Source organism: Grus americana, chromosome 5 (genome assembly GCF_028858705.1).
Source record: "Grus americana isolate bGruAme1 chromosome 5, bGruAme1.mat, whole genome shotgun sequence".
In the NCBI taxonomy this organism is placed as follows: Eukaryota; Metazoa; Chordata; class Aves; order Gruiformes; family Gruidae; genus Grus; species Grus americana.
The window spans coordinates 51295152-51314097 of NC_072856.1; the positions used below are offsets into that span (position 1 = coordinate 51295152).

An 18946-nucleotide genomic window follows, 5' to 3' on the forward strand; every position below is an offset into this window, starting at 1 on the left:
TTGTTAGAATAAAATATATGCTGCTATATCAATTTTAAATGGAAATTGCAGTTGTTTCTAAAACCATTAAAACTTTTTGTTGATTTCTTACTATGCTTCTATAAAACCAAGACCTTGCTTCAGTCTTATAGTTTGAAAAACAGCTTTCAACTTTGTTTGCTACCTATGCAAGGAAAGAAATGCTTACTAGACGGGTTTTCTTCTTTTAAATGTAGAAGAGCCTCTAATACCTAATTTTTGCTCCCTGTTCAAGAATGGCAATAATCTTTTACCTCTGTCATTTTAAGACCACTAAATGAACTAGTAGCAAAAAGCATGAACTAATTTCTTTCCAAACTCACACTGTTATCTTCAAAGTATAGATGCTGCTCTCAAAAATTCTATTCAATTCCTCTGAGTATGTAGGAGGAAAAACACTCCAGTATAATCTGGTTAAATTGGGATTAAAAAAAAGAATTAAGTGAGGTTGGTGGGTTCAGAGAGAAGGGGGTTCAAAAAAAAAAAAAAAAAACCCACCAAAAAAAGGCTAAAAAAATAATCACGTGAAAAGCGGATAAATAAAAGGCCCAAACCAGTATCTTCAGAGAAGTCAAGCTAACTAACTGGGCTTCTGACAAATAACTGGGAAGGGAGTACTCTTTATCTACATCATCTATTCAGGATTTTCATTCCTCATTGGATAAGAAACTCAAAGCATGTTTAAAAAGAAAATGAGATTAAATGTCATTGAAGAGCAATAATGAACTTAATGGATAAAAAGGAAGTTGATACTTTTAAAATTGTATCTGTAGAGAATAATAAATCCCTTTCAAACCTACCTAGATCAATATTTAGAGTATACATACTGAATCCCGACAGAGTGGGGAAAAACCCAATCTCATTACTGCTCTATTTAAAGCAATAGATCCTTAGAAACAACAAAATCAAAGGTTTCAAAAACATTCCTCAGTGTTAGAAATAAGATTCTATCTTGTAGATTAAAAATCTATTTAATAAACATATATGAAAATCTGCACAGATTTTCAAAGAAACTTCCAAAATATTTAACCTTTGGAGGTTATTTAGTCCAACTTCCTGTTCAAAGCAGAGCTAACTTCAAAGTTAGATCAGGCTGCTCAGGACTCAGAAAGGAAAATGAAAGAACCTTGAAGAAAAGGGAACTGAGGAAAACAACTGCAAACCACTATCCCAAGACAGATATGACCTGGGATGAAAAAGATCTGAAAAGCAGAGCATACATCACTACCTCTGGGAGGGCCAACAGAAGTGCATGAAGTAAGTTTTAAAGAAATTACTTCAGTACGCATCAAATAAATGTAAATAAACTTTGTCTTCTATGTCTTCTTTCTTCACCAGCTGAGCTGTCACTGTAATAATTCTTGCTGACTCTATCACAGCTTCAGTTTTTTCTTCCAAAGAACGTTTTAAGGCTGTGCTAAATGTTATCGCCTGTATCACTGAAGTGACAGAAACTGCTAATTTATTAGAGAACTGTTATTCTTTAATAAATACATTGTGCTTACTGTCAGTTGAGAGTAAATCTAGGTACAAATTTTAAAATAAAAATTCCTACCTTACTGCTGAAAGCTTTTCTCCTTTCTTCCAATCCCAGAGTACAATAGTGTGATTGTCATCTATTCCAACAGAAGCCAATCGTTTTCCATCCGCTAGAAAAGAAATTTATGATTAAGAGAGTAGACAGATAACATTATGTTGCAATAATAAGAAACCACATTAAAGAATACTATAACTTCACAAATATTGTAAGAAGAATGTACAAACAGGTAAATAATCATATGACGTGTGCTTAGAGGCACGCCTGTCGATGTTTGCTTTTAAACTTGATGGCCAGTTGGATGGAGTTTAGGACTTTAAATTACCCTCTGTGTTTGTATCAAATCCTTTGTTCAGCTAGTTGATGACATAATTGCACAAAAAACTTCATCACAGGTTGTACTGTGAGAATTTTCTGTTCGCTTTGAAAATCCCTGTTCATTTCTAAACAGGAAAGCATTGAAGCAATACCATGAAGTTAATGAAATATCCTTAAACTTAGTAATAGTGTGAAGTCTTTGAGAAGCTCTGACATGTATCCCATATTAACCTCCAAGAAAGAAGTTATTTGTGCTTGTGATCAATGACTTTCTGACATGTATCCATCTTTGAAATTGCTATGCATCCATGCCAGAATTTGGGAAATGAGATTCACGTCTTGAAAAAGGAGAACCAAAAAAAAAGGTAAGAAGCATCAAAGACCCCACATCTTTGTGATTGCACATCTCCACTGTGAGGTCAGAGATTCTATCTAGTAAAACCAAAACATTAAAGAATGAAAAGAAGCCAGTGGAGAAGAGGAAATCTAACATTATTACAGGATTTCAACGTATGGGGTGGAAAAACCTCAACTGATTTAACTGACAGTCTCTTATGTCAGTATAAGGTGGAGAGAGGGGCTGGGTTTCTGCCCAGAACAACTCCATAATAGGATTTTTTGAATTTATCACTATGCTACCCAACTGGCTTGGCTTGCAGGATTTAATTTTTTTAAAAAAGTGCACACCTAATAAATTTGCTCAAAAATTTGCTTACACAGTTGTAATGCAGACACAACACTCAAGATCTGTGCGTCTGCCTCATATAACCCAAAGAAATTCCGAAGTGATCAGCTCAGCTACTGAACAGCACAGAACCTTTTCTTGCACTTCCTGATGTGCAAGGCTACACAGGAGCTCTTTTTAACAAATGATCACTTTCAGACAGTCTCTCTCATTTGACATTGATCACTGAAGAATATTTTAAATACAAAATCCTCAGTGTAAAGGAATTCCCAATTGCTCATTAGAACTGATTAGCTGTATTTTCATACAGAAAAGAATTGTAAATAAATAAATAAATACTTATTACCTGAAAAATCAACAGCACAAACACCGTACTGGTGATAGCCCTTTAATACTGAGAGTGGTTTTATTGTTTCTGTATCCCAAATGTGTATTGAGGAATCTCGGCCAACCTGAAAGTATACATATTTATAACTTTTTTTTTCCCCTCAGTTATTTCACACAGTTGTTTAAAAGTATAATATTGACAAATACTTTAAAAAGTATTTGAAAAATTTTACAATGATAAAATTTTCCTCGTATTAGTTCTGTCTGGCCAGCAGTATATTCCTCCTCCTCCTGCTTTACCAATACCACTCCCCAGCTGTCTCTTTCTTCTCTCCAAAGAACTTAGTCACAGTAATCACAATTACTAGAGTTCTTGCGGGGGGAGAGGGGGGAGCAGGGCAAAGCCCTTAATTGATTGCACTGTGGCATCAATTCTCTATCAATCATTCCCCATCTAAAAATAAAAGGGTATTTTTATTGCTAGTATATGTAAGCTATTCTATGTTTGAGAAATCAAGGTGACTTCTGTTGCTTTCTGGTGTCACTACAAGTGCCTACAAGTCAGATTGTAATGCGCTAATACCTGTGGAGTAATCTCCACTAGAATAACACTAATGCAGGTAACTAGAACTTGGTAAGAAATGGAAAATAGCTTATTCTTTTCAACTATGTACAAGCATTATTAGTCAATATTTACAAGTTTATTTGCTATTCTGAAGATTTTGCACCTCAGCACCCAAAAAAGGGCTGCAAAACCAGAAGAACACTCTCCTGCATTTAAGACCAGGGGTAGGACTCAAGAAAACTAGACTCTATTTCTGGTTTATTTCTATTAAAAAAAAAAATCTCTGTTCACATGTTCTCCAATTTATTATATAGTAGTAATAATAAAAACAACACCACCAACACCACCCTGAAACATCAAATCAAACCTTCAAGACCTGGTGTATGAACATTTATAGGACGATATGTTTGTCAGAAAACACGAGTGAAAAAAATTTACCTAAAATTACTGTCTGGCAAAAGATAATATGGACTATTATAAATACTTTAGCAATAGACATATCTGTGTTGCATGTACAAACAGTAAATACTTTGGCTGTAGGTGATAACCAAAAACACAATGCATGAAACTGAAATGCCAGACTAATAACTGCTAACCATGTTATGTAATAATACCTGAATGTAATAATAACATAGCTAACTTTACAACTAAGATACTAAAAAAAAAAAAAATAATTTAATTGCACATTTCCTCCACTTATTATCATGAAGAAGCAACATAATGCTGCATATAAAATATGAATCTCTTCTTAAATAAAGACTTATCAGAATTAATATAAAGAACTGGAAAAAACCACTTATGTTGCAGTTTTTTTAACATGATTCCATCTGCAACAGAAATACAGTCCTTCACCAGAATAAATGTAGACTGCACTTCTTTCCTCCAAAGTAGTCTTTTCTAAATTCAGGAGTAACAACTTCAGATTGTTATTGCAGATAAACATACATCCTACCTGGCCTGTTGCCACATAGTCCTTTAAGGGATGAATAGCAAGGCAAAGAATGTCATCATCATGACCTAGATAAAAGCGTTGGGTGTTCTGCTGTCGATTGTACACCACTCCCACTGCTGCAACATGGTATACAATTTCACCCGTCTGAGTATAAAATAAATTGCTTCGACAGTCGTAACCTCTGTAACTAATTAAAGAAAAAAAAGTTTGTTAATCAAGGTCATAACCAGATATACTGAAACTTTGAGATAAAATTATGCAAGATGCATTTTGCACATGTGACAACTCAGATGACTTACCAATTACTGTCTTGGTGTTTTAAGATTCTTAACGTATCTTCTCAAAGGAACACCAATTTATCAACTGCATTTACTATTCAGGCATCAGTACTTCTAGCATTAGTTTGAAAGTGGCTACTATTTAATAGTTACTCTCCACAACTAGTTTAGAAGAGGAAGTAATAGCTAGTAATTTTTCCAGACTACATGGAGAATTTGGGCATGCAACATGTAATTAAATAAAATAGCCAAAACTAATACATTGGACATTTTCTTTCTCTTACTGTTCAAAAATCAGGCATCAAATGTTTCCACAAGAATGTGGACAACACGGGTATCATAAAACTGAAAATTTCTGGAAAATTGCTAACAGAAAATAAACATCCAAATGTTCTTCCAGATCAATTTCTTTTCTGAAGGAAAACCTGTCTCCTTGCTGTACTGATGGAGCAACTGGCACGAGTAGGCCAATTCCCAACTGAGGTTTGTATGCGCTGTCACAGTATATACATTTCTTCCTAGGTGTGATTAAGATTCAGCACCCCATAAAAACCAAAGTTGGCATTTTAAAAGAGGCTAGGGTTCTACTTTCAGAAGTAATTTAAGAGGCTTGGAAACCTAAAAAACATTGAAAAAGCAAGCAAGTTTTATATTAGTGTTTTTAATAATGCTATCCTTGGCAGTCAAGGGAGGTAACATTTAAAAATGCATAACTTAAATTCATTCCTTCCTTTCTTCTGATATAAGCAATACTCCATATACTCCTGACACATCCTGTTTCTATGCTATTAATTCCCTAGCTAAGCTCTTTCTGTTCCTTCTTCTGTTCTCACAGATCTTAGCTAAATCAACTTTTTAATTATTTTACAAAGATGCAGGCAAAACCTGTTTACATTTCTAAAGATATAGTTGAATTTATAGGAAGTAAATGACACTTGAGTGTGTATGAATGGGCCATGAATTCTCTTTATTTAGGGATCATAAGGTTCTACGTAAGTGGTTTTGCACCCAACTTCTAACTGAACTAGCTGAAAAAAAGCCCTGAAGATGATCAGCAAGTCATTCCTGGCAAACAAAACAACTAAACTTTCCCCATCAGCAACTGCAAACTAACAGAAATCTCTAATGTCTATGTTACACTTCTCATTATATTAATTTCTTTGCTTAATTAAAAGCCTGTATCATCAGAACAAATTACATTATTTTTAAGAAGAAAACAAATGCAGGATCTTTTTGCAACAGTGCAGGTCTTTCAATTATAAAGTAAGACAAAGATGCATCTGTACACATAACACTAAGTGTCATACACAAAATGAATGGAATAGCATTAAGACAATTACTGCATATGAGACACTTAAAAGGTTTAAGTAACACAGAAATTATGCAGTCCAGGTGGAAAAAAATATTTCATAAAATTATATCTAGCTTTCCTTGCATACACAGTGCAACCATATGCACTGGTCAAGTAAAGAAACTTTAAGGCAGTTGACCAACTTCAGTTTAATGAATACTATTCTGAAAACTCCAGCCATGGGTCCATGTTCACAAATACTAGACCTATGCATTACTGGAAACCACCACAGCACATACCTGAAGCAGGTTTGAACACGCTGTATTTCTTTGGGCTCATCTACACTACACGCAATGGTACTTATGTTAGATCATACGTGATTAGAGAAAAATTGCTAAAATCATCTCACAAAGTTTTTAAACAGACCAGCAGATGGTCCAGGTCCATTCCTCCCCAGATGCAGAACGCTGCATTTCCCCTTTCTGAAGTTCACGAGATTCCTCCTGGCCCAGTTCTCTAGCCTGTCCAGGTCCCTCTCGATGGCAGCACAGCCGTCTAGTGTACCAGCCACTCCTCCCAGTTTTGTACTGTCTGCGATACTATGAAGTCCAAAGCTGGGTCTCATTAGATTATGAACGAGCAAAGTGAACTTCTTAAACCAGCAAAAATTGTGACAGCATAGAAATAAAAGCTTTTCAATAAGTCTCCCTCCAATCCACTGTTTAGATTGGTACTCACAGGCAGGTTCTTAACTTCAGGTTTGGTTCCAGTCCAGCAACTTTTCTGTGTCTCCTGAGTTACTGTCCTTTCAAGGTCTCTAGAAAAATCTCTCTTTCCATTAGGTCTGAGGCTCAGCTACACATCTGCTCCCTGCTCTTTTCAAAGTGACCAACAATTTAGACTCACAATACAGGTGCAGACTCTTCAGTCACGCTTCACTCCCTACACCCTTATCCTTCACTAACAGCTTCCCCCAGCAGCAACATGAGCAGATGTTTTGAAGCTGATTTCTGCCTGACCCAAAGTGCTGCCTGCTTGCCCTGCCTGGCCGCACCCTTCTTTGATGTCCAGCCACTACTGTTACCTACAGTAAAGAAAAGAAAAATAACCTATCACAGTATGCAACATCGACAGTTTAACGACATGACAACATTCAGCGAGGGGCAGGGATTATAAAGGCAGGCGCAGTGCCAAAGAAGATATCTGGACCTATCGTTGCTCAGACATCATTTTCCTGTGCTTCACTCTGCACTGTGCTCTGTTAAAAATATTGGATTTCCTTTGCAAGCACAGAATAATAAAAGAAATATTGACTATGCACCCTAAATGACAATATTTTAAAAAGCAGCTATGAAGATACCTATGCTGAAAGAAATAATGCTTTAGAAATACTGGACATTGAGCAATTTCTTACAAGCTTAGTAGTCACCTATAAAAGTGAAAAGCATTAATACAGCAAAAGGGACCCAGATCCTTCTACCTGCAACCCAGAAATTCAGAATTTTCCCAGCTCTTGACAATTGCTTATATACCCTAAGCACAGTGAAACTGAGTACATTAACGCCATATATCACAGGACTACCCAAAACATCCAAAATGTATCTAGGATTCAGGAAAATAGTTCTCATTACTCATATCTATAACTTTTTATGATTAGAAGATTGGATTTTAGTTCACTTCCTCCAGTTATTTTAAAAAAGTGTACAACCAGTTGTTTGCAATTAAAATAAAACATATTTTCCCAAAGTATTAAGGAGTGCAATGAAAGACATTTTGTAACCCAGATAAACACAGCTGGTCTTTCCCATTTGCCAATTTATTAACTCCCTGACTATATAGGAAATTTTCACCAGAAGGATCAAGTGATGGGCTCAGACAGTCCAAGCAGAAATGAAAAGAAACTTGTTTCAGTGTAGAAGATCATTCCCTGAGAATATGCTACACAGTTCCAAAATACTTATATCTCTGTAGTATTAAGCAAATTTAGAACTGAGATTATTAGCTAATCTCAGAAAAAGCATGAAGAGAAACAATTTCTTCACATGCAGAAAACAAACCACACAATTTATAAGGCATCTTGATTAGCAACTAGAAACTAAATAATAACGAAAGCAAGCTCTGCATCACAGTTTCTGGGTAATATATAAAAAGGCACGATAAACATGACACTGCATTCTGCAGTAGCTGATGTTTTCAAGTGGTCTTCAGCAACAGCTAATCAAACCATCAATCCAGTACTGATTCAAATTAATATGACAGTAACTTTCAGAAGAAAACATAGCTACCTCAACACTATGCAAGAAAAAAAATTTGCCATTACCAAGGTCACGAAGAGCAGGAACTGGATTCAGTTTGAGATTAAGACATGTAAACGTAGGTGTTCACATGTGTGTTAGATACATTAATACCTATATTTTAATCAACAGTGTTCTACTCCATACAGTCAATGGAACCTGCAGGGCTACTCAGCTGACTAACCAGCCAGCATTTAATTTTACTCAAGCCAAATCATTCCTTATGGTCCACTGACTACCAACTGGATCTCCATTGACTGTGACGGAAGTTTAGATACACACATAAAACCACCTACTTTTAGGCACACAATTGTAAATTCTTTAACCTGAAGCTGGATCCTACCCACGGTTGCAAGTTACACATCTATAGCCAACAAAGTGGCAAAATTACAAGTAGTGTCTGCTCTGGGAAAGGAGTCAATGGCCATAGTTTGTCTGAATCTGTGAGTGTTTCGAAATTTGTATGTTACTCTTCAAAGTATGTATAGGAAATTTCCAAATGTAGTGCAACCCTCCCCCAAAATCTCCAGAAGAACCAAATATCAAAATAAACATGATTGACATCAGAGTCTTTAGCACAAAGGTAGAGTTCTTTGGGTTTTTTTTTTTTCTTTTTTTCAATAGTTTCACACAGCAATAGTGCTTTCTCAACAGGACTCACTCATAGTCTACTCCCTTCAGATGCTATTTGTAGGTATTTGTAGCCCTCTGGTAGGAATCCATGCAAGGTGTCATAAGAGTCTCATTTAAAAGCATGAGAAATCCCATGTCATCTTGAAACTGTAACTAAATTTCATCTTTGGATAAGGTCAGTTCAATGAATATCCTGGAAGTCAAACTAGATTTTGCTTAAATCCTTTGAATATTAAAAAAACCAAACCCAAAACCAAAATAAAATAAAATAAAAAAATCATTCTTGTGAGACTAGCCGTATAGCTTTGAGAGAATACAGGACATAAGTATATTTGCATCCTTATTCCCTGCCAGCAAAAAGAAAGTATTATAAGCATTGAGTCCAAGAAATATCTTAAAAGATGTATCCTTTTTATGTTTCTGAACCACCACCACTGTCAAAGATATGGCAGAAAGAAAATGCAGGAATAGTCAAAAAGAGGCCAAACTAGTACACCACTTTAATAACATGTTTCTGATAATGACTGTATCAGATCTCTTAGAGAAAGATGTACTTGAAGATTAATTTGTTAATAGAAGTTGCTTTTTCATTTGTATTAGTCAGTGGCTGGTTCATATACTCAGTATTATTGTTGTTATCCCCTTCCAAAACAGGAAGTAAACAGAGATTTAAAAGAGTTCTTACAGGATATGAAGAGCTTTTTAAAAGTTCATCTTTCAAGGCAGTTGACAAATTCAAACCACAAAACCAACGTGCTCAAAAACAAAGAAAGGAAAAAGAGCTTCCTATTCCCCTAGTTCAAAAAAGCACCACTTTTTACACTTTCAAGGAACATCCAAGACATTTCCATTGCAGCTAAAGAAAGATGAAGCAAAGCAGACTTCCTGAATCAGAGAATATGCCTATTACTCACTTGGATGTGGGTCACTTTAAAGTTAACAGCCTGGACATTGAGAAAAATCTGTTGTTCAGCATGGATTCTTCATTAGTTTCCTTGATGCCCACTGGGTAACCAGACAGAACTCAACTGGACATTCTACTTCTGGTCATTCCTGGATATTCTGGTCAAGCTTCACTTCTGTTGTGAAGGAAATAACAATAATCCCAAAGATCCAGGGCCCTTGCTTGTGCTACATCTTCTTCAGGATCATTTGGTTTGATTCTTAGACCAAGTTTTAAAGACTATATACAGCTACCCATCTTAATGCATTTTCTACACAGATATAAAAATCTTCAACGGAGAATTCTGGAGTGTCAAAAATAGAAATAAAAAAAACAACCAAGCTTCCCAGTTGTCATTATTTCCAAAGCTATTCCTCAGACTCCATGTCTTCTAGAGACAAAATTGCCAAGTTGAATGATTAACTATTCTTAGCCAGTTAATTTATTAAGCATTCCATGTGGAGCCCTTCTAAAATTGTTTGTGTCATTATAAGGATAGACAGTATCAGTAACTTAGCTGTGTATTTAGTTATCTCTAAAAGGAAGTTCTATTCCTGCAAAGAGGTAGCTTTTGAAAGGAAAACACAATATTACCTGATTTCCAATTAATTTAATAAAGGCTTTGTTTTTTCTTTGTATCAAGGGAATTTATATTTTGGATTGTTTTTCTAATGTAGTAACATCTACTGCCAGTTTGCTTTAAAACATCACATCTTTGTCCTGATGAAAAAGTCTTCACTTATGAAGAGTTATGTGAGACTACCAATCCTAAAGATGAAATCATAAGATTTCAGATGCATCTGAGTTATTTTGTTACTCAAATTAAGACCAAAAAGAGAATGAAACTGAATTTTAACACACTTACAGGACCTATTAAGAATTAAATTTGATTCCTAAACTTACAGAGGATCATGTAAATTGTTTCAGATTAGGTACAAACAGTTTGTATTTTTTTTTTTATAAAACACTGATGGAAACACCACTTAGTACAGAACCCACTCATCTTCAACTATACCAAGTTTCTGTTGTAGCTTCCAAAATAATACACCAAAGAGAACTATTACTTTCCAGATACTGAAAAATATGGGTGATAACCAAATATTATATTTAGTCACCTCTATTCAAATAATGAGAATCAGCTAAGGTTTCAGTGCAAATTCACTTCGCAATTCATGTTCAGAATTAGTCTAGCTTGGCATTAAAGCTTTCAATTAATTTAGTGTAAATTTATTTTTACAGAAATAAATAAAAACAGTAAATCACAAATTACTGACCTAAAATTCTTTTATCAGATTATTAAACTGTAAGCAACAATCTACAAAACACACTCTGCTTGTATATTTTAAAGAATCCTAGTTTTCATACCCATGAACAAAATGTAATCTTATACTGTTCCCTGGAGCTCGTTCTCGTCTCTTAGAAGCTGCACTTTTTCTTTTTTCTTTGCATTGCTCTTTAAGTTGAGGTAGATCTTCTTTGTAAACCTTTAAGAAAGAGCACACTTCTAAGTTAAGAGATTCATAAGAAAAGCATGTTTCTGAGAATTCAGCCACAGTTATCACCCACAAAAATGTTATACTGTCATCATTGAAAAAATCTCCAATAACTGTAGCTGTTTATTGTATAGTGTAACCTGTTTTTTAATTACAACCAAAACTCCAATAGAACATTCTGGGAATACCTGTAATCACTTTTTTTTTTCCTATTGTATCTTAATATTTTGCATGCATGACATAATAACAATTCTAAAGGTTTTGGTCAGTTCCTGCTCAGCTCTCAGTCTCCCCAGTTTTCAGATTTCAACAGGTCTTCAAAAAAGACCAACTTAAACCCTGGGAAGCATTCCAACTGCCATTAAAACTAAAATTTTTACCTGTCGACGATAGGTGATCTGTGTCTCCTGTTCAATTTCAGAGTCCAGCTCTGGAACATCAGACTGATCTGAATCTGATTCATCACTATTAGAATCAACTAGACTCTCTGCCATCAAGAAAACAGAAAAAGAAAATGAAGCAACCCAAGTTACAAACCAGGAAGTATTTTAAGTAACTACTTAATGTTTCTGATTTGATAATCAATGCTGATATTAACTACGATATAAACTGCTAATAATTGACAGGCTCACAGGCTCAGTTCTGCTGATACAGTAGAAATAAGCCAACTTGTAAGTATGATCATTTTTTTGGTTTTGGGAGCAAGTTAGTTTTCATTCATTAAAATAATTTCATGAACATTAATGTTCGGAGAAAAGGAAGAAAGAAGAGAATGAAGTAATGAGTATAAAGCAGAAAGTAAGACTTGCAGAAAACTAACAAGAGAAGTGAAGAGCTCCAAAGAGAAACTTATGGTTAAGTGAGCCATTGAGGTAAGCAGCAATTCTTCAGGTAGATTAAGGAAAGAAAAAAGAAAAATTATATATGGGAAGGAAGTGGTAAAGTTTTTGGTGACTGTGGAGAAAAGAGTAGTCATTTAATTTTTCTGGTTTACACCTGGGGAAAGCCAGACAATGTTGTAGCACAGAGTTTCATTCCAACAGAAACTGAAAAGAATGTCCTGGCTGATCTTTCTGCAACTTTTGACTGAATGTTGCACATTTTTTGATTAAGAAACCAGACACAAAATCAGTCCAGAAAACAAGTGGATTTTAAAAGATCTCAAAATGTAACTGCAAAGAGAATCACCACTCAGTAAGAAATGTTTCTAGAAACATCAACAAAGAGCAATCTTTGGAGCTATACTCCTTAACATTTTTATCAGTGATCTAGAGAAAAACAATACTGATATTGATAAAGGTAGCAGATTATGGAGTTAGAAAATCCATTGACAGGACAATTGCCAATAGCGTGACAAAACAGATGAATGTCGCACATGCTGTTAGATAGCTAGAAGTAAGGTTATACATCCAGGAACAAGGAATCTAAACAACACTTAATATATAGAAATTTTATCTTAGGAAGCAGTAGCTAATGAGAAATTTGGGTCATGGGAAATAAGTTGTTGAAAATTAATTCATATCATGAAAGATCAAACCAGTTAAAGGCTTTCTGGAGGCTTCGTCAAGGAGATGAAGAGAACTGTTGCTTCTTTCCGCATTTGGCACTGACAAGGCCAGCACTGAATCAGCATTCATGTACCTATTCGCTGGGTCCGCACTGATACATCTTAATTTGATCTGAGCAATTAAAGGGTGAAACAGCCTATTTCATTGTAACTCTATATACATATTTCCCCAAAGGACTCTCTAAATTCCTTCAGGAATTTCCAAGTGAGGCATTTAGTTAATTGTTTGATTTTTGGGAAACTCAGTCGTGAGAATAATTGCTGTATTAGTCACTGGTGGAAACAAATATTAAACACCTATAGTCTGCTTTAAAAAAATAATTTAAAAAAATCAATTACGATGCTTAAATTTTCGTCTAAATATACGTCTTTTTTTTCCAATGACATCTGGGCATCCAGTTGTTGAGAATTTAGTAAAAGAGGGTATGTACAGAATTCATAAATTCCTATCTATGATCCAAACTTTTAAATTTTCCTTTTAACACAGTGGTGATTTTTTTTTTTCCCCCACAATCTTGCTAGACTGAGCATACAGGGTACGGGCAAGCATTAGGCAACACTATCAGGTACTTCAGGCAGCTATGAAGTTTGAAGAACAACAATTTTGTGCAGACTGACAATTTTGAATATTTATTTCTATACTTGCACCAAAGAATTTTACGTCACTTTTAGCCTCCCCTCCTCGCACCCTTTTTTTTTTTTTTTTAAAATAAATTACTTACCTTGGGGTGCTATATGAAGAGAATCCTTCAACTTCCGGTCAGGGACAAATTTCCACTGAAAGACAGAATGATCAGCTCCCCCAATGGAAACAACCCACTGGTGATCATGTGACCATCTGACATTTGTCACATGAGCAGAATGACCAAGATATTTTTTAAACTTTGCTCCTAGAACAAGAATAAAAATCTCTTTGAATATATGTGGAATAAATGTTTCAGAAGCACCTTAGGAAAACCTATCGAGGAACTCTTATAAAAGTAATAGTTTAATTACTGATAAAAGCCTTATCACTTTAAAAATAAAAATGGAAAGATTGAAATGAAATGTTTTTTTAATAAATATCACCTTTTACAAAAAAAGCTGAAAAAACTATGGAGGAATATCGTCCATTTAAAAAAAATAAATAAATTTCTTTAAGCACACATTGCTTGAAGACATATACTAAGATCCATCATGAAGATCATGCGGTTGAAGCCAGCATTAAACATGCAATGCTGCAAACTGCAATGATGCAACAGTGCAACTTCTTGTTTCCTCTTTCAAAACTTACAGATTTTATCTAGTCCCCAGGCAAACCTTCTAGTTAAGAGGATTCTTCTTAAAAGCTAGGGAACATTTCACAGGCTTTCTCTGATTACCATAATGTTACCAGCTTGAAGACAGAGATCTCTGCTATTGATAATTTGTTACAGTTTGTTAACTTGAATGGTGTCTAGAACGGAGTTCTTCAAACAGCTCTGAAAAAATGAAGCCTTTCTCATCTAAAAAGATAAACATCTCTTCTCTGTTCACTCCATCCTGAACAGTAAACTTGAAAATTATATACCTTGCTTTAGGCTTCAGTTTTAAAAATTTCACATAACGTTTGTCCTTACTGTTAGTAAAATTTTGAGGAAAAATGTGTTCAAAGTTTTTAAACTTGAAGTGCCATTCAGTGGCATACTCTGATTACAGGACCAATTTGCTGTTCACTTATTTATTGCCTCTAATAATTTTTCTACTTCCTAGCCCAAATCTCCATCACAGATCCAGAGGAAGGAAGGAAAACTACTTGAAGACCAAGGTGAAATACTTAAAGATACATATCTTATAAAAGGGTAGATATTGTATCATCTCATAAAATTCTGGAAATTCTCTTTATTTTTTTTTTTTAAAAGAACTATTTTACAAATTAAATATATATAAAACTTTGGGCTATTGTATTCCAAATGCAAATAAAATACTGTTACTATTACAGTTGTCAATATACCAGCCTATTATTGTTTTCCACCTTTGAGCTCAAACTAAACTTCTAAGAATAAATATTGGACATTTATATGATTTTCAAAAACCCACTTTTCTAAAACCTTTTTCTTGAATAAGCAAAATTCAAACATAAATGTTTATAATTGAACTTAAAGGTACTACCTTTTCTTAGACATGGGTATCGAAAGAGCTTTACTATTCCATAATCATCAGCTGTAACCATAACTTGCCCAATAAAATTTGCATCCACAGAATTTATATCATTTATATCTGAATATTTGGGCCAGATTCCATTAACTTCAAGGCCAGAAACACAGGTCCATGATGCCCACTGAACACCTTTTAATTCCTCCTTGTTTGTTACTTCTTTTCCACCTAAGAACAAAAATAAAAAGCTATTTTTCAATATTCACTTATGCAATTTTAAATAATGTAAATTTTTTTAATATTCTCCAGAAATGAAACCCAAGTGTGAGAGAATTAAGAACTGACTTCTGAAACTGTCCTGATCTAATATTTTCTATTATGACCAACAGTATCAGTAGGAAGGCTTCTCAAGACTACTTAATTCAAGACCACCCAAGATCATGGGTTCAGTACATTACAGTTTTTATTATTTCTTGATATCTGATTGAGACTGTGTTATTTTTAAATGTTTATAAAAAATATATGTAGCCATTCTAAGAAAAAGTTTGGAAAAATTCTGTTGCTGAACTATTCTAGAAACCTAGATTATGTAGAGCAAAAACTGAAAAACTCACTTAGATCTGGCCACTGTAAGTTACTAAAAATACAAGTTTTATGCTTAGATCCTTGTCACATTATTTCACACCAGCTCTATCTGTAATAAGATTGTTCCAATCCCACAAAGTCTCACATAAGAGCTTAAGTACTGAGTCTAACTGAAGGCCCATTTAATAAATACTGTGTCTTCAGGAATGGCCAGAAGCAGAATGCAGGAGTAACACAAGCAAACATAAAAGTTGTGAGTCAGATTGAGAGCACAACTGCAGAACCTGAGCAGGACATCGCCAACAATTCACCTCTCAGTCTTCAGTGGTAACAAAACTGAAGACAAACAGGCTGGGTTTTTTCCTGATTTCTTATTGTTAATAGGATTCTGGCTAGCAGGAGAGGATGGGATGGAATCTAGTGGGGAGCAGGCTCAGGTACTGTAAGGAGGTAAGGTTTCAACAGAGGGTGAAGGCAAGGGAGAACAAGTGGACTGGAATGAAGAGAGTAAAGACCAGCCATATCGAAGAGATAAAGCAAAACAGCAAATAAATCAGAAAGGAAGACTAAGAAAAAAAAAACCACCAAAAACCCACACTCAAGGAAAAGTTTCACTACTACATACCCCTCCAAAAACTGGAAAGGAACTCAAGTGCTCTGTTTGAAGATCCTTCAGCTCTGATGAAATAACTGCACCCTTTGACAAGTTTTACCTCGTAATCTCTTTCAATCACCAATCGATGTGAACGATGACTACTAATACTGGGTATATCCACAACTAAGTCCTACAGATCTTGTATTGGGCAACTGTAAGTTCCTTACTCATTTATAGTGGAATTTCAAGTGTGATAGGATTCTGATAATTATTTAAAATTATTTAGAAGATTTCTCTAACTTCACTGACTTTGCAAAACTTTTTTCATAAACAAGCTTTCACAATCCCACATTCTAATATATCAAGAAACTCCGGGCTGAAAGCTGCCTATATAACTTCAAAGCTGTAAGATATACATACTATGTGCACATGTCCTCTGCAGAGGGAATTGTCTCGATGAAAACTGTTTCAAGAGTATGGGACAGTTCGGTCAAGTTTTCAAGACAGTGCTGTCTTGAAAATATTTACAATAATGGGGCTGTAACAAACTTTGAATCTGAAAACTGTATTTTAATATTATGTAATATACTCATTTTCTTTAACAGTCCCGTCACAAAAAAATACACATTTGAACTTATGTTATCTGCCCAGCTAAATTTCATTTTGAAATTTTTATTCATTTTGAAGGTTGCATGACTGAATCGTATATGTATCACACCTTCAATATTTCGTCTGTTTCTAGTGAGTAATTTCTAACATTCTGGCATCCTTATACTCTTATTTTCTCCACAGTTATCTAATCCCATTATACTTCCAAATTTATTTGCATTCCAATTGTTTCTATCTATTACAAATTTCTCACTGTAAAAGCTCTTTTAAGTTAAATTTCTCAGTTCTGTTGCAAGCATAGTTCTAGAAAACCAGATGACTATTTTGAGACACAACAAATTGATTTTTCCCACACAGTTTAAAAAACATACAGTGCAAGCAAATGATAATCCATTTAATATCCAACCTCAGTAAGTACAAAGTTATTGCAAAATTGAATTTGAATACAATTTTTTTCTTTTTCTAAAGAAGTGGGAGCAAAGATTTAGTTTTGAGAAATAAAACAAATTATAAGCCATCATCTGTACCATGAAAAGATGCATTATAAAGAAGAGTAAACATATAAGGATAAAAATATTTGAGTAACTTTGCCAGAAAATGCTGTACTTATTCAAATATAGCAAATATTTATACGAACTTAGAAAAAAACTTCTCTGTAACTCAGTGCTTTGAACCAGGATCTATATTTGGCTCTTTTTAGAAAACTACTATATATTCTTTCTGTAATAAGTAACAAGTATCATAAAGGCAACTCAGAGTCTTACTTGGCATCCTGTAAAAAAGTCTCTTCCCATTGCCATCATTGGTCTGTAAGTATTTACTGTCTGACGACCAATCCATATGGGTGATAAAACTTAAAGACCCAATACATTCCCCAACTTTCTTGTATCGCTGAACAACACCGTATATATCCACAGAGCTGTCATTGGAACCAACAGCTAGGAAATTCCCATCTGGTGAATATTTCAGTTCATGAATAGCTTCTTTCCTGTCTTTGATATGAACAACCTCAGTCATATCTCTGTAGTATGAAAGAAAGCATGTCATAAGTATAGAAGAGCATTATCATATTGTCAAGTCCCCAGTTTTAAAAAATAGACAAAATTGTGAAACGATGAAGTGAACTTTACTATCATATTTGCAAACACAACACCGCTATTTTTAGAGTTGGGCAGGGCTTCATGGCCAAAAAAAAAAAGAGAAGGGAACAGTGGTACAAGAAGGTGCTGCATTGGACTGAAGGACAGCGAACAAAAGGAACTGTTCAAGCTGGGTCCACAAAAAAAATTATTCAGATAGATTACCAGATCTTTATTCACTCAGGGAAGAAAAACTCACTGACATGAGACACAGATCTCATTTTCCCTTTAAAACTGTGGGACCACAGCAACAAGGCAGCACTGGTTTTGTGTGCGTGCTATGCTGGCAGAAGCATTCCAACACATGTAAACAATTTAGGAAGTAAGGAAAATTTATTTCTTAATAATTCAAGAATAATTAATAAAGCTAAAACCTATAGTAAAATACTTCCTAGAATACTGCCATTCTTTGCAAATAGATGTGCATACTTTTTCAAATGTGTTGTTATGGAACAACATGAACACACATAGCACGCACATTTAAAAAATATGAGCCCCCTAAAAATCAGTAATTTAAACCAGAAATGTAAGTGATCTCATGTATGGTCACTACAGTGTCAACATACACACAATTTATAAAAGCAATTAGATAACATATCTAATAACGCATCTATTTTCAATTTTTGTAACATACCTGACTCGAAGCACAGTGAAAGAGCCATCCTTCATTCCAAGAGCGAGATGGATGCCATCAGTACTAACTGCAGCACAGCGAATGGGTTCCTCCATATTGCACCGGGCAATCAGAGCATGGTCTATTAAACTCCAAATTCTAAAATAAAGTAATAATTACAAATGTAAGGAGTGGTTTATAGCTGTATCATGGATAGCATGAAGCCTGCAATCTCTGTAGAACACTGGACATAGTAGTGTCCTATTTTAAAATAATTTTCCACAAGGAAATCTAAGACCGAAGTGTGAATTTTGCATACAGCAAAAAATATTCTTACATTTAAAATAGCGAGAAAATATCTAATGAGAAAGGGGCAGATTAATTTTGAT

At 34.7% G+C, this 18946-nt stretch overlaps 1 protein-coding gene across 3 annotated transcripts in view; it reads right to left on the minus strand.

Annotated features, from left to right (window-relative positions):
- The window catches only part of EML5 (EMAP like 5), a 110267-nt gene that overhangs the window by 53415 nt on the left and 37906 nt on the right, over positions 1 to 18946 (minus strand). For all 3 annotated transcript variants that reach the window (XM_054828042.1, XM_054828041.1, XM_054828040.1), the window contains exons 8-16: positions 18579 to 18716; positions 17570 to 17826; positions 15032 to 15244; positions 13624 to 13791; positions 11715 to 11821; positions 11207 to 11325; positions 4403 to 4589; positions 2905 to 3010; positions 1574 to 1667 (exon numbers count right to left, since the gene is read on the minus strand). In XM_054828042.1, the coding sequence (XP_054684017.1) occupies positions 1574 to 1667; positions 2905 to 3010; positions 4403 to 4589; positions 11207 to 11325; positions 11715 to 11821; positions 13624 to 13791; positions 15032 to 15244; positions 17570 to 17826; positions 18579 to 18716 (1389 nt within the window). The remainder of the gene's footprint in view (positions 1 to 1573; positions 1668 to 2904; positions 3011 to 4402; positions 4590 to 11206; positions 11326 to 11714; positions 11822 to 13623; positions 13792 to 15031; positions 15245 to 17569; positions 17827 to 18578; positions 18717 to 18946) is intronic.